Genomic DNA, 16275 nt, shown 5'->3' on the forward strand with positions numbered 1-16275 from the left:
TCAAATGCTCATCTCGATCCCCTACTATAACAACATCCCCGACTATAACAAGTTTATTAGTTTTGCAGAGGCCTGCAATCTCTTGGCATGTTTGCCTTTCTAATTCACATAGAATATTTGGGACCACTCCCAGCAAGGTGATCCCCCCAATTTTATTTCTCATCTCCACCCATATAGCTTCACTGGACGATCCAGCAGTCATGCCATCTTGGACTTCTGCGTGACATTCTCCTCAGTCAATAAACCGACACCACCTAATCCTGTGCCCGCACCACAGTCTCTCCTGGAACATGAATCTGCCATTCTTCTCCATCTCTTCACCAAGTTTCCATACCATAACGGGTGCAACGCCCCAATCACAGGTTCCTATCCATATCCTGAGTTCATCTGCCTTACCAGTCAGGGCTTAGACGGTGCAGTTGGTTAAACGTGTTCAGAGAAAGTTCCTCAGGCAATATGTCGTGGGCCAAGCTTGATCTTTGGCAATTGGGACGGGCAAGTCATATCATATCATATCATATATATACAGCGCGGAAACAGGCCCTTTCGGCCCACCAAGTCCGCGCCGCCCAGCGATCCCCGCACATTAACACTATCCTACACACACTAGGGACAATTTTTTACATTTTACCCAGTCAAATTAACCTACATACCCGTACGTCTTTGGAGTGTGGGAGGAAACCGAAGATCTCGGAGAAAACCCACGCAGGTCACGGGGAGAACATACAAACTCCTTACAGTACAGCACCCGTAGTCAGGATCGAACCTGAGTCTCCGGCGCTGCATTCGCAGTAAAGCAGCAACTGACCCGAAACGTCACCCATTCCTTCTCTCCTGAGATGCTGCCTGACCCGCTGAGTTACTCCAGCATTTTGTGTCTGCCCTCAGGCACCAAAGCAGTGATCTCTGTGTGGAGCCACAGGAAATGGGCACGGTCCTCGAAGAGTATTTTTACCGTGGAGAAAGACATTAAAAGTGGGGAACTTGGGACAGTTAAAGGCGATGGACAGTCTGCATTACTGTCGAGGAGATGCTGAACATCCTAATACGTATGCAGGTAGATAACTCTCCCCAGCATGATCAGATATATATACGGGGACACTCTGGGAGGCTAGAGAACTAATTGCAGGGGCCCTCGCTGAGATATGCGAGTCATCATTAGACGTGGGAGGGTGCCAGAAGACTGGCTAATATTGTACCTCTATAAGGGCTGCAGGAAAAAGCCTGGGAACAATAGACCAGTGAGCCTAACATCTGTGGTAGGCAAGTTATTGGAGAGACTTCCGAGGGAAGAGATATACAGTGTCCTCCATAATGGCCCAAAATGTATAAAAATGCTCTTTAATAAAATCTGACAATGTGCACTTTCACCACATGTGATTTTTTTCTATTACAAATCTCAAATTTGAGGGCAGCACGTTGGCAGATGTTAATCCCAACAAGTCCAAGTTGATGCAAATTGGGAAGTCAAAAAGTGTAGGACATGTACAGTAAATGGTACAGCACTAGGGAATGTTGATGAACAGAAAACCCCTGGGGTTCAAGTCCATAGGTGCCTGAAGGTGGCAACACAGCTGGATTGGGTGGGTAAAACAATATCTGGCACACTTTCCCTCATACACTGAGGCATAGAACATGAAGAAAAATGGGACACTATGTTGGAACTTTACAAAACATTAGTTAGGCTGCACTTGGAGTATTTGTGCAGTTCTGGTTACAACACTTTATTGGGAAGATGGACACAAAAAGGTGGAGTAACTCAACGGGTCAGGCAGTATCTCTGGAGAAAAGGTCAGACGAAGGGTCTTGATCCGAAACATCACCCATTCCTTCTCTCCAGAGATGTTGCCTGTCCCGTGAGTTACTCCAGCCTTTTGTGTCTATCTTTGGTTTAAACCAGCATCTGTAGTTCCTTCCTACGCACTTTATTAGGATGTGATTGAGTTGAAGAGAATGAGAAAGAGAAGTTCCTTGAATTGCAGGACTTGACCTCTGAGGAGGGGATGGATGAGCTGGGCTTGGAGCGAAGGAGGCTGACAATAGACAATAGACAATAGATGCTGGAGGAGGCCATTCGGCCCTTCGAGCCAGCACCACCATTCAATGTGATCATGGCTGATCATTCTCAATCAGTACCCCGTTCCTGCCTTCTCCCCATACCCCCTGACTCCGCAATCCTTAAGAGCTCTATCTAGCTCTCTCTTGAATGCATTCAGAGAATTGGCCCCCACTGCCTTCTGAGGCAGAGAATTCCACAAATTCACAACTCTCTGGCTGAAAACGTTTTTCCTCATCTCCGTTCTAAATGGCCTACGCCTTATTCTTAAACTGTGGCCCTTTGTTCTGGACTCCCCCAACATTGGGAACATGTTTCCTGCCTCTAACGTGTCCAACCCCTTAATAATCTTATACGTTTCGATAAGATCCCCTCTCATCCTTCTAAATTCCAGTGTATGCAAGCCTAGTCGCTCCAGTCTTTCAACATACGACAGTCCCGCCATTCCGGGAATTAACCTAGTAAACCTACGCTGCACGCCCTCAATAGCAAGAATATCGTTCCTCAAATTTGGAGACCAAAACTGCACACAGTACTCCAGGTGAGGTTTCACTAGGGCCCTGTACAACTGAAGAAGGACCTCTTTGCTCCTACACTCAACTCCTCTTGTTATGAAGGCCAACATTCCATTGGCTTTCTTCACTGCCTGCTGTACCTGCATGCTTCCTTTCAGTGACTGATGCACTAGGACACCCAGATCTCGTGGATATAAAATAAGAGGTCTTGAATGAATAGATAGCTAAAATATTTTTCCCAGTGTCGGGATATCAAAAACAAGTGGGCATAGTTTTAGGGTGAAAGGTAGGATGTTACAGAGAATCCTGGGGCTAACTTTTTTGTTTTACACAGACAGTGGCTGATACCCTGGAATGCACTGGTGAAGGAGATGGTGGAATCAGATGCAATTGATCTCTAGGAGATCATTAGGCAGACACTTAAATGGGTAAATGTGTGGAAGGATATAGTTATAATGCAGGGAAATGTGATTAGTGCAGGTCAAAATGGGATCAAGGGATATGGGGAGAAAGCAGGAACTGGGTACTGATTTTGGATGAGTAGCCATGATCATATTGAATGGCAGTGCTGGCTCAAAGGGCCGAATGGCCTACTCCCCAACTATTTTCTATATTTCTGTTTCTAAAATGATCAGCATAGACGTGGTGGGCTTAAGGGCCTGTTTCAGTGCTGTACAATGCCTGAATTATGGTTTACAAACTCATTTTTCACTGTAACAATTAGTGCACTATTAACCATGCATTGTGCGAAGATTCTCATGTTCACCCAGTCTTTTCAAATACAAATGTTTTCCATGACCACATCCCGTTTGTATATTGACCAATGGCTGTAATTGATGATGCAGCACCTTTTTAAAAACCATTTGCAAGGTAGACACAAAATGCTGGAGTAACTCAGCGGGTCAGGCAGCATCTCTGGAGAGAAGGAATGGGTGACGTTTCGGTCGAGACTCCTCTTCAAACTGATATCAGGGGAGTGGGTGGTACAGAGATAAAATGTAGTTGGAGACAGTAAGACTGGTCGGAGAACTGGGAAGGGGGAGGGGATGGAGAGAGAGGGAATGCAATGGCTACTTGAAATTAGAGACGTCAATGTTCATACCGCTGGGGTGTAAGCTACCCAAGCTAAATATAAGGTGCTGTTCCTCCAATTTGCGCCAGGCCTCACTCTGACAATGGAGGAGGCCCAGGACAGAAAGGTCAGTGTGTGAATGGGAGGGGAGTTTGAAGTGCTGAGCAACCGGGAGATCAGGTAGGTTTAGGCGAACTGAGCGGAGGTGTTCAGCGAAATGATTGCCGAGCCTGCACTTGGTCTCGCCGATGCATAGGAGTCCACACCTGGAACAGCGGATACAGTAGATGAGGATGGAGGAGGTGCTAAGTGAACCTCTGCCGCACCTGAAAAGACTGTCGGGGTCCTTGGACTGAGTCGAGGGGGGAGGTAAAGGGACAGGTGTTGCATCTCATGCGGTTGCAGGAGAAAGTACCTGGGGAGGGGGTGGGTTGGGTGGGAAGGGACGACAAGGTTGGCAGAACTTGTGCGGCTTTTACAGACCTTTGCTTGAAGCGAAACTTCAGTGCTGCAGTGTGATTAACGACAAGGGCGGGTGCCGATCCATTGTAGTAGTCTGTGAAGGTGATCACTGTAGCATGGTCTGCAACATTCACGTCCACGATAACTCCACCACACTGCCAAAACAAAAGCTGTATCACATCCACTGCAAGCACTGTCCTTTACTCCCAAAATAACTGCAAAACATCAGGCATACATTTGTAGGAAGGAACTGCAGATACTGGTGTAAACCGAAGATAGACACATAAAGCCCGAGTAAATCAGCGGGCCAGGCAGCATCTCTGGAGAAAACAAATCGGTGGCCTTCGAGGTCGAGATCCTTCTCCAGACATAAATTGTACCCAATCGGACCAGTCTGAAGAAGGGTCTCGACCCGAAATGTCACCCACTCCTTCTCTCCAGAGATGCTGCCTGACCCGCTGAGTTACTCCAGCATTTTGTGTCTATCTTAAATTTGTACCTATCTTGTGATCAAAGTTAGTTACTGTACATAAAATATTGATGGAAATCTAGTCGTATTTAAAAAGATGAAAGTGACACTCTCCTCCAACATCCCAAAGGATGTGGGGGTTGATGGTTGTTGGCAGCAGCTATTCTTGAAGCTGGTGGTCACAGTTTTCAGACTCCTATACTTTCGTTCCGATGAGCCCTTCTCAAAGGTGAGGCCTCGTTGAGGACAGGTCACTCATCATCATAGAGGGGAGATGAGAGGGGGTGTTCAACACATAGAAGGGTCAGTGGAAGGGTAGGGTGATTGTTCCAGAATCGTTCTATGGTCACAGGTTTCCAATTATAAAAATGACCCACCACATCAGATTAGCATAGATGGGCATCTTGGTCAGTACATATGAGTTGGGTTGAAGGCTTGTTTCCATGCTTTAACTCTATGAATAAAAATAAAACTCCCGCCAACTCTTACTACGTTAATTTTGAATCCAATTTGCCAACTTGCCTTGGATCCCATGGGCTCGAAAATTCTCGACCAATATCCTCCATGAGACCTGACCAAGAGCCTTACTGAAGTCCATTGTGACCACATCAACTGCACTGCCATCGTCGATTAATTCTGTTGTCTGGTTGAAAACTTGAATCAAATTGGTCAGGCAGATTGTCCCCAATCAAAGTTATCATGATTATCTTGGATGAATCCCTGCTTTTCCAAGCTTACTTTAAACCTGCCCCTCAATTTTTTTTTCCTATTGCTTTTCTACCATTGACACTGGACTCACACACCTGTAATTACCTGCTGTCTTATCCCTGCTGCACCTCTTGATAAAAGGTGTCACAGCTGCTATCCTCCAGTAACCTGGCAGCTCATCAGTGGTCAACAAAGACAAAAATCTCCATCAGGGTCACAACAATCTCCTCCCTTGCCTCCTGCAGGAATCTATCTCTGATCATGCGAAATACAGGTTGGTGAGTAAAGGAACAAGATGCCAGAGGAGGTAGTTGATGCAGGTACAACAACATAATGTAAAAGACATTTGGACAGGTACATGAATACGAAAGGTTTAGAGGGTTATGGGCCAAACGTGTGCAGGTGAGACTAGTGTAGATGGGGTATCTTGGTTGGCAAGGGCAGGTTGGGCCACAGGGCATGTTTCCATGCTGCATGACTCTGTGGCAAAATCTTTCCGCACATCCTTAGATTTTGATAAGTAACAGTATAACAGTCTCGTCCACAAATGGCATCAGGAGATGCATTCTAGATTGGTAGGGATGAGACCATGTCTGTTTAATATTTGGTTTGTTTGTTCACTAGAAGATGTTCTGTCCTTTTGAGCTTGATGCTGAACTCAGTTAGCAGTGTTGCCACTCAGCTCTATTTGGTGATGAACATTAAAGTCCCCCATCCATACTGCTACAATCTGTAAGGGGCACAGTCTGGATGGGGGACTTCAAAATGGAGCGACTTTACCTTGTTCTTGTCAGATAGTCTGTTGGGTATTAGTCCTTTTGTGTTGTAAAGCCGCAGATGTGGAACAACTGAGTCGTTTCACAAGCATTTAAGAGTTAACCACAAAGAAACTGGATCTACATGTAATCCAGATTGGGTAAAGATGGTAAATGTCCACCCCTGAGGGACATTAGTGAGCCAGGGGACTCCACACAACAATTCAGCACTTTCATGTACAGCATTACTGAGATTGCATTTTATTTTAAATTCCAAATCATGAATTGAATTCATGGTTTAAACCAGAAACAGACACAAAAAGCTGGAGTAACTCAGCGGGTCAGACGACATCTCGGGAGAAAAGGAATAGGTGATGTTGTGGGTCAAAACCCTTCTTCAAACCTTCTTCAGTCTGACCTGCTGAGCTACTCCAGCTTTTTGTGTCTATTTTTAAATGAATTTAATAACTACACCTGAATGCACACAGTTACCAATCTGGCCAATACACCAGCACCAGGCAAACCCTTCTGGTCTTCAGCCAAATCCCTGGAAGACTTTGACCCCAAGACTGAGTGGCGCAGCGTCTGGAAAGATGCCAACACCAACAACGGAGAGGTGATCACAGACCCCACAGTGAAACCACCGGGATTTGACCTCCATCGCAAGCAATGGCTAACCCTGAACAGGATCCACACCCTCCATGCAAGAACAGCCCATCATCTGCACAAGTGGGGGATGACAGACAGACAGCCCTGCTTGCGACTGCGGATATCCAGACCAGACCATCCCACACATGGTGAATGACGGCTCACTGAGGCTTCTCCCTGGTGGCATCACGGCCATCTACCCAGCACCTACTGCTGCCCTGGCCTGGATGTCTACCCTTGGCCTACAACTTTAGGCAAGAAGAAGAAGACCAGCACCATATGCATATTTTTACTTTTGATTCCAAATTATCAAGCTCTAACTTTTGTCAACATCAACGAGAATATAAACCACATCCAACGCATAAACTTACCACATAGTCAAGCTTCAGCAGTGTGCCATTGTCTTGCCTGTTGTAGAAGATCGATTTTGATGACAGTTCAAAGCCAACTACTCTGACACAAAGCTTGTTTGAAATGGCTTGAGGCCAGAAAGGAAGGCACTGCAACACAATGAAGGAAATGTTCATGTCAGATTGGAAAGGCCACAAAGCATCATGAACTGATTAGTGCTAGATCTGCAATTTTAAAATATCAACTTGAAACAGGTATCGTATGCAATAGTAATTACTCCATATCAAACATAACTAAATATAATTTTATTTATCATAGATAGCTAAAATATTAACAAAAACATTCAGGATCACTTGCAACAAGAGTTGTCAAATCAATTATAGACACACGGTTCTGGAGTAACCCAGCAGGTCAGGCAGCATCTCTGGAGAAAAAGAATGGGTGACATTTCGAGTTGGAACCCTTCTTCAGACTGAAAGTAGAGGGTGGGGGGGCAGTTAGATTTGGCCAAGGGCACTAAATGCCACATGTCTGGGTTTGCTGATGATGGAGACTAGAGGTGATTGCTGCTGTGGGAGAGGATGTTTATTTACTGAAGGGGATGGTGCTGGAGGACAGACAATGTCACTCCCTTGCTCAATAAATGGAATCAGGATAAGAGCGCGATCACATCAGTCAGGGTAACCTCAGCAATGGAAGATAGATATTGGAATCCAAAACAAAAACACAAATGCTGGAAGAAACAGTCAAGCAACTAAGAAATAATTTAATAATTCAAGGCAAAGATTATTTATCAGAACTCATAAAGAAAGCAAGTTGGACTCAGTTACAGAACAGTTACAGGTGAGGCTGGGAACAGTATCTCAGGAGAAGATTGGATGGAGATCTTAGATAAATATCTCAAATGACGATGGTCTGAGCAGGAGGATCGTGGTAGCTGTTGGTGGAAGACTGAGGATCAGAGGGGGGGAGAATTAAAAACTGCACGAGGGAAAGTTTTTTATGAACATAGCTTGCAGCTGGGATATTGAATCCACTGCCTACAGCTGTGATGGAGGCAGAGACAAGTGTGGCCTTCACGAGCAAGTGGCAAGACTGCACTGCAGCTTGGAACCAGCCATTATTCTGACAGAAAGCCTGCAGAGGCAATGCCCCAAGCAATTTGCTTCCCTGCTCTGACCATGCTGTGGTTCTACAAAAGAGGATTGAAGAGGATCTCTGAGCTACAGGGTGATGAGGTTGAGTAGGATGGGACTCTATTCCATGGAGCACAGGAGGTTGAGGGGCGATCTTATAGAGGTGTACAAGATCATGAGAGGAATAGATCGGGTTGATGCACAGTCTCCTGCCCAGAGTAGGTGAATCGCGGACTAGAGGACATTGGTTTTCAGAGAAGGGGAAAAGATTCAATAGGAATCTGAGGGATAACCTTTTCTCACAAAGGGTGCTTGATGTATGGAACAAGCTGACAGAGGAGGTAGTTGAGGCAGGAACTATCCCAACATTTAAGAAACAGTTAGACAGGTACATGGTTAGGACAGGTTTGGAGGGATATGGACCAAATGCTGGGAGGAGTGACGAGTGTAGCTGGGACATGTTAGCCGATGTGGGCAAGTTGGACCAAAGAGCCTGTTTCCATGCTGTATGACTCTATGACTAAGATACGGACTGGGGAAGAGAATAAGCAGACTGGACCTATAATATCTACAGTCGTGGAATCCAGAAGAATAAGAAATTATCATATGAAATCCACATTCAGAAAATGAGATGAGAGGAAAGATCTTCACAGAGTGGGAAGCAATTTTTTGGATGTCTCCACCCAAGAGACTGTGCATTCGTTGAGGTGCATTTTATGATGAGATTGAAAATAGTTTGGATAATGAGGAAAGCAGGGGATATGGATTTAGTCGAGAAAAGTAAAGTTGAGGTAAACAAACTTTGATCTTAGCAAAAGCCAGAACAGGCTGAAGGGGCCAAAAGGCCAACATTTCAGATGCTAATACTGCGCCAGACTCTGAAAATGCAACTAAAGAGTACCAACTTTTTGAAAACTTTGCACAATACCTAACGCACAGAGTATTGTTGAACAATAGTAAAAGTATTCTTAAGCTTCCAATTCATAGAATTTCCCTGCATACCAAAGAATATACACTCATGCACAACCCATCCCACGGTATTGGACAGTTACTGTTTTAACAGACATTTATAAGATGATTTTGTCTTTGTCAGAGAGTACACAGACATAATTCAATATAACTATACCGCCACAGTATTGTAATGGTGACATCAAAAGCACAAGCCTTACAGGAAAGATTAATTATTAAAAATGGTGAGGGAGAGATAAGTATTTCTGCCATTCTTTGAAATATGGATGTACATCCGTCAGACCTTTGAGTTTAATGAGATGAGAGTGCTTGTTCATATATCTGGGTATGCATGAGTTGAGTGATTTCAACCTGGGAACGGCTTGTCATGATTGGCTATTATGTCCTTGCATAATCCAGAAATTTATAACGTGAATGTAAAGCAGTGTAAAGGTTTGAACTGACATGAGAAATTTCTATTTCACTTCTTCATTTGGGACACATGAAGGCAGCTTGAAGCCAGTTACAACAAGTCTCCTACAGGTGGAATTTGGGTAAGTCCAGTTAGAATTGAATATTTATGGGTATCTCTAAGTTGGGCATTTGTAACCCAACCTGTACGTCAACCACCCGAACACCAACTAGAGACTGGTCCTGACCTAGCGTCTCATAGAGTCATAGAGTCCTACAGCACAGAAAGAGGCCCTTCGGCCCATCGTGTCCGTGCCGCCCGTTACCAAACACAGTCTCATTTTAATCCCATTTTCCCACATTTGGACCGTGGCCCTGAATGTTGTAGCATTTCAAGTGCCCATCCAAATGCCTCTTAAATGTTGTGAGTGTTCCCGCCTCCACCACCACCCCAGGCAGTGAGTTCCAGACTCCAACCACTCTCTGGGTGAAAAAGTTCTTTCTCACATCCCCCCGAAACCTCAATGGAGACCCTCTGACTATCTTTAATCAGACTTTATTGGACTTTATCTTGCACTAAATGTTATTCCCATTATCTTGTATCTGTACATGTGGACGGCTCGATAGGAATCATGTATTGTCTTTTCACTGACTGGATAGCACGCAACAAAAAGCTTTTCAATGCCTGTGACAATAAACTAAACTATACTGATCGAGATGAAATATCCCGTCGAAGTTAAATGTTTGGAAAATATATCATAAAAGAATTCTACACAGATATATATCAGCCGAGATCAGAATAGGGAAAAGTATGGACAGATTGTCTATGACTTGCTTTACTGCTACAGTGTCCTGCATATTGCTAGCAAGGTGCTTGGTATTTTGTTAGTACAGGAGATTGCATTGTTAAAACCTCTGACACAATCAGACTTGAAAACTGAAATCCCATACTGTACCTCAGCTGATGAAATATAACTCCATTTACCACTTTTTAACAAGTCACTAGATTGCGCTTCTCCAACCTCCAGCTCGTAGGAAGATTTATTGACCAAAGTGTAGAATGGAGTTAAGGTGACAACTTTTGTCATGTTGAAACTGCTCACTTTAATGGCTACTCCAACCTGCGGTTTAGAAAAAAAGTTAACACCGAGTTAAGTTTTTTATCTTAAATTATTAAGTAGTGATTACAAAATGAATTACTTTTCCCAAACATGAAATCTAACTGAATTCAGATTTCCAAAATATCAGAATTCTAGGATCTCATGTGCATTAAGACCATGTACATTAATAATACAAACCAAGTTCTTGAAGTATCACCAAGAAAGCAGCAACACATTCAGCCTGAAAATAAGGGAAATATTTGCAGCATATTTCTTCACTGGGAACATGTAGCTAGAAGTATTTTGTACGTAAAGAAACATGGGATAGCGGATGCTGGTTTATAATATTAATAGTGCTGGAATAACTCCACCAAATAATGCTGGAGTAACTCAGTGGGTCAGGCAGCATCACTAGAGAACATGGACAGGTGATGCTTCGGGTCGGGACTCCAAAACGTCACCTGTCCATGTCCTCCAGAGATGCTGCCTAACCTGCTGTGTCTTGTAGAGGTGTACAAAAACATGAGAGGAATAGATCAGGTCGATGCACGGAATCTCTTGCCCAAAGTAGGGGAATCGAGAACCAGAGGACATAGGTTTAAAGTAAGGGGGGAAAGATTTAATAGGAACCTGAGTGGTAACTTTTTCACACAAAGGTGGTGGGTGTACGGAACAAGCTGCCGGAGGAGGGAGTTAAGGCAAGACTATCGCAACGTTTAACAAATATTTAGACAGGTACATGGATAGGACAGGTTTAGATGGATATGGGCAAAACGCAGGCAGGTGGGACTAGGATAGATGGGACATGTTAGTCGGTGTGGACAAGGGGCCGAAGGGCCTGTTTCTATGCTGTAGGATTCAATGACACTTTGTGTCTTTTTCTGTACTAGTATCTTCACCAAGGTTAGATTGCATGAGATCCAAAGCAAGTATCCAATTAGATACGCAATGAGCAGTGATTGGAGGTAGAGGGTGATATTCAAGATGTGTAGGAAAGAATTGAACTGTTGTGAAAAATGGCAGATCGACTATCGGAACCTATAGTCTGGGTTGGGTCCCAACCGGGATGTCTGGAACCGGAGCTGGAATCCACGAGGTAAAAGATGGAGGCGCGGCCAAGTCCCGAGAAAATATCTCCCGGTGGCTCAGCACTTTAACTCCCCCTCCTATTCCCAATCTGATCTTTCTGAGGGGAAGGAGGGAGGGAGAGGGGGAGGGAGGGAGAGGGGAGGGGGAGGGAGGGAGAGAGAGGGGAGGGGGAGGGAGGGAGGGGGGAGAGGGGAGGGGGGGGAGAGGGAAGTGGGGGAGGAGAGGGTGCTGCACCAATGCAGGAGAGATTTGGACCCAACGGGTCCACTTGGTCTAGTATATTGTAAATAGTTGTGGCCCCAGCACCGAGCCTTGTGGCTCTCCACTCGCCACTGCCTGCCATTCTGAAAAGGACCCATTTATTCCTACTCTTTGCTTCCTGTCTGCCAACCAATTCTCTTTCCATGTCAATGCCCTACCCCCAATACCATGTGCTCTACTTTTGCTCATCAACCTCCCGTGTGGTACCTTATCAAAGGCTTTCTGAAAGTCTAGATGCACTACATCCACTGGCTCTCCTTCATCCATTTTACTTGTCACATCCTCAAAAAATCCTGAAGATTAGTCAAGCAGGATTTCCCCTTCATAAATCCATGCTGACTTGGACCAATCCCTTTACTGCTATCCAAATGCACCGTTATTACCTCTTTAATAATGTACTCCAGCATCTTCCTCACCCCAGCGGTATGAACATTAACTTCTCTAACTTCTGATAGCCCTTGTTTTCCCTGTCTCCATTCCCTCCCCCTTCCCAGTTCTCCCACCAGTCTTACTGTCTCCGACTATATTCTATCTTTATCCCGCCCCCTCCCCTGACATCAGTCTGAAGAAGGGCCTTGACCTGAAACTTCTCTCCAGAGTTGCTGCCTGTCCCACTGGGTTACTCCAGCATTTTGTGTCTACTGGTGATATTCAGGAATTGCTTTTCCAGATTGGATACCTGTGGCCAGTGGTGTGCCACAGGAGTAAGTGTTGGGTTCCCTGTGATTATCAACAATATCAGTTTACTGGATTTGTAAGTTTGTGCATGACATTGGTGAAGAAGGTTGTCTAGGATTACAACAGGATTGAAATCAACTGGGAAAGCAAACCAAGTTCAAAGTGAAGCGTGTTTGAAAGTTGAACCAGGATAAAACTTCCAGTTGCCTTGGCAAGTGTTGTCGTGCAGAGAAGTTGAGGTGAAGCAAGAGTGGTGAGGGTAGTGCATGGCACTGAGTAAAGGTGAGAGACAGCACACCTGCAGTTTTAGTTGCCATGCTCTTGGAAAGATGCGGCTAAGCTAGAAAGGGTGCACGAACGATTCACACGGACACTACTGGGACTGGATAGTCTGCATTACAAGGAGAGGCTGGAGAGACTGGGCCTGCTTTTCTTGCAGTGAAGGATGCTGATGGATGAACTTAAAGGTTTACAAAATCATGAGGGGAGCAGAAGCTGAATGGTCAGTCGTTTTTTTCCCCACAGGGTAGTGTTGTCTAAAACTAGAAAGCATCGAGTTAAGGTGAGAGGGGGATAAATTTAAAGGGGATCTAAAAAAAATGTTTGCTCACACAGAGGGTGGCGGGTATATGGAATGCCTTGCCAGTGTTAGAGGCAGGAATAATGACAGTGTTTAGAAGGCAGGCAAATGGCACTGGTTTAGTTCATCCCCTTGGTCAGCATGAAGGGCTGGGCTGAAGGGCTTCCACTTGTGCTGTACAAGTCTCTGGCTCCATGATGCAGCTAAATAATGCACGCAGTCTTTACAACAAATCAATCAAGCGACAAATGGAGAAATACAAACTGTTCTGATAACTTGGTATTGACACTGCAAATCTATTCTAACCGTACACTCAGGCAGAACCAGCAATGTAAAATAATTCAAACTGCAATGTGACTCCAAACACTCACCAGATATTCCTTATTCTTTGCTGGGCACTTCACACATCCATAACTTCCCACAGTGTCTAATGAAAAACCATTAGACCAGCTACTGGTGGATACACAGAGCTGGATCTGTTAGTGAAAGAAAGATGCGTTTTACCAACCCCTCAATAAATAACTCATACGTATTTACAGAATACAACGGTTTCTAAGGAAGCTTAATCCAAATTCTCACCAACCTCATATTCTATATTTACTATCATTTACAATCTGATATACAGTGCAGCAGATATTAGGACAAAATATTCCGACTGTAAATTAATATGTTCGTGATTTCTGATGCACGAGATAGGGGAAATAGACTCATGTGGGTAGGTGGGTTAATTAGCCACTGTAAACTGCCCCAGTATGTAGGTGAGGGATATATCAAAGGGTGTTGTTGGTGGGAATGCAAAGAAAATAAAAACAGGAATAGTGCAAATGGGTGCTGGATGGTCAACTTGCGTTCAGTGGGCCATTATCCTCTTTCCATGCTGTGAGATTTGGCAATAGTCATGACTACAGTGGCTTCCCAAAGCACACTTTGGGTGCAATGATGCACGGTTACCTCAAACGCCTGAATATATCCATGCTTTAGTCTTATAGTATCACTTCCTGGATGTAAACCGTGTCCAAAATCAGTCATTTCAGAAACCCATAACACATTGTTCATTTACTGTGCCATTTTAAACAATGTCATGCATGAACAGCAAGGATATTTCGCTATCCTGACAGAGGCTTGTTACAAACATAGACAGAAAATGCTGCAGTAACTCAGCAGGACCAACGGCATCTCTGGAGAGAAGGAATGGGTGACGTTTTGGGTTGAGTCCCTTCTCCAGACTGAGTCTGGGGAGGGGTAGATACAGAGATAAGGAAGTGTAAGGTGTGAGAATGAGATATCAAAGGGGATGGAGATCAAGGAAAATGTAGAATAGATCTTTGTTAGCTAGGAGAAGGTAACAACAAAGCAAAAAGAGATAAAATGTTATCAGGGCAGTCAGACTGGCCAGAGAATTGGGTATGGGGGGGGGGGGAGGGAAAGCAAGAGTTACTTGAAGTTAGGGAAGTGAAATATTCAGAAACAATTGCTGTTCTTTAAACCATCTTCCGTTAACTATATATGTGATGGGGAGAGTATTGTTAGACTTTATGAGGAATTTTGCATTTACAAAACAATTGCGAAGAGATGTAAAACAGTGAAGATGTAAAACATGTAAAACACCCTTAATAAAGCTGGTGTTCAAATGGGGTTTTTCTGTGCCTTTATACCTTTGCCTTTTAAGAAATATAAAATTGAATATATTGTTCCTTGAAATTAAGTGGCCACCAGGGTTAATTAATTGTACATGCCTTATTTTTGCTGAAAATATTTTTTCGTTTGAAGGAAAACAGGATAACGTCGCTGAAGTCTGCCGCGTGCTTCACGTGTATATCTTCTGCCCGGTATTGCAGAACTCTAGAGGTCTTGTTAATGATCCAGTATGGGCTGTAAACAGACAGAACAAGCAGGCCACGGACTTTCCCAACGTGGATAAGCAAGTCGATGCTCAAGCCAACTTCGGCAGTGAAGCAGACTGGGAAAAACTCAGGCAGAGCAGCTTCAATTTTGACCCGGCTGGTCCAGTTTCTGCCCTGATATTTAACCAGGCCCAGTTCCATGATTTCCCCTCCGATTCTGGAGCGCAGTATATCCGCTGAGCAACCCTCGGCTAGCTGGTAGGACTCCTCTGTCCCCTGCAACGAGAAAAGATGGGTGAGGGGAAGTTCACAACTCTTCAGAAAAAAATAAGGCAGTTGCCACTGCATCTTGCCAGAAAGCCAGGAGAATGTTTCAGGGGGTGCAAGAGTTTCAGAACTAACATGTGGATATTTTCAAGTCTGGCAAAAGTAATTAAGGTAATTAAAATGGATGTGGAATCTGTAGCATTATGAGCTAGAGACAAGGAGCTCTGAAACAAATTAGTTAAACTCTCCCTTTCAGATAAAAAAAAAGGAGTAGGTTCCTCAAGCCTGCTATAATCATAACTGATCAACTATCTTCAGCATCACATCAGAAACATTGAATTCTCCAGTGTTAAGTGATACATCCCTACACCGCGGTTCACACACATTCTCCCCACCATCTCAGACTTACTCCACCCATCTGCCATGTGCCCCTGACCCTCAGCAATCATCACTTATCACATGCCAGGCTTTGCCCCACTCCCACCTCTTTTCCAGCATTCTCTCCCCATCTCTATGTCCTTCAGCCCAACGTATACACCTCTGCAAGATCTACCCTCATCCTCATGCATTCCAAAGAATAAAATGCTCATCTACCCAACCTCTCCCCATAGCTCATGCACTCAAGTCCTGACCATCCTATCTACCTGTGATGCCACTTTCAAGGAATGATGCACCTGCATTGCTAGATCCCTCTGCTCTACAACACTCCCCAGAGCCTTACCATCCCCTGTGAAGTTCCTGCCCTGGTTTGGGAGGAGTTGGCTGCGCCTAACGGCTGCGGCTCTCTGGCAGTCTGTTTGTCTTTTTTTCTTTTTTTTTGTTTGTGTCGGTGTTGGGATGGTTTTTGTTTCTGTTTTTGGCTGTGTATGTGTGGTGGGGGGGTGGGGTGTGGGTGTGGGGTGTGGGGGTGGGGTGGGGCGGGGGA

The 16275-nt window shown here is 44.6% G+C and overlaps 1 protein-coding gene across 5 annotated transcripts in view; it reads right to left on the bottom strand.

The window, feature by feature from the left end:
• The window catches only part of vps13c (vacuolar protein sorting 13 homolog C), a 288791-nt gene that overhangs the window by 77513 nt on the left and 195003 nt on the right, over positions 1-16275 (bottom strand). For all 5 annotated transcript variants that reach the window (XM_078429970.1, XM_078429968.1, XM_078429967.1 and 2 more), the window contains 5 exons: positions 14976-15359; positions 13611-13715; positions 10488-10652; positions 7057-7185; positions 4127-4260 (listed from right to left, as the gene is read on the bottom strand). In XM_078429970.1, coding sequence (XP_078286096.1) covers positions 4127-4260; positions 7057-7185; positions 10488-10652; positions 13611-13715; positions 14976-15359 — 917 coding nt within the window. The remainder of the gene's footprint in view (positions 1-4126; positions 4261-7056; positions 7186-10487; positions 10653-13610; positions 13716-14975; positions 15360-16275) is intronic.

The sequence above is a fragment of the Rhinoraja longicauda genome, chromosome 38, assembly GCF_053455715.1.
Source record: "Rhinoraja longicauda isolate Sanriku21f chromosome 38, sRhiLon1.1, whole genome shotgun sequence".
Taxonomy (NCBI): domain Eukaryota; kingdom Metazoa; phylum Chordata; class Chondrichthyes; order Rajiformes; family Arhynchobatidae; genus Rhinoraja; species Rhinoraja longicauda.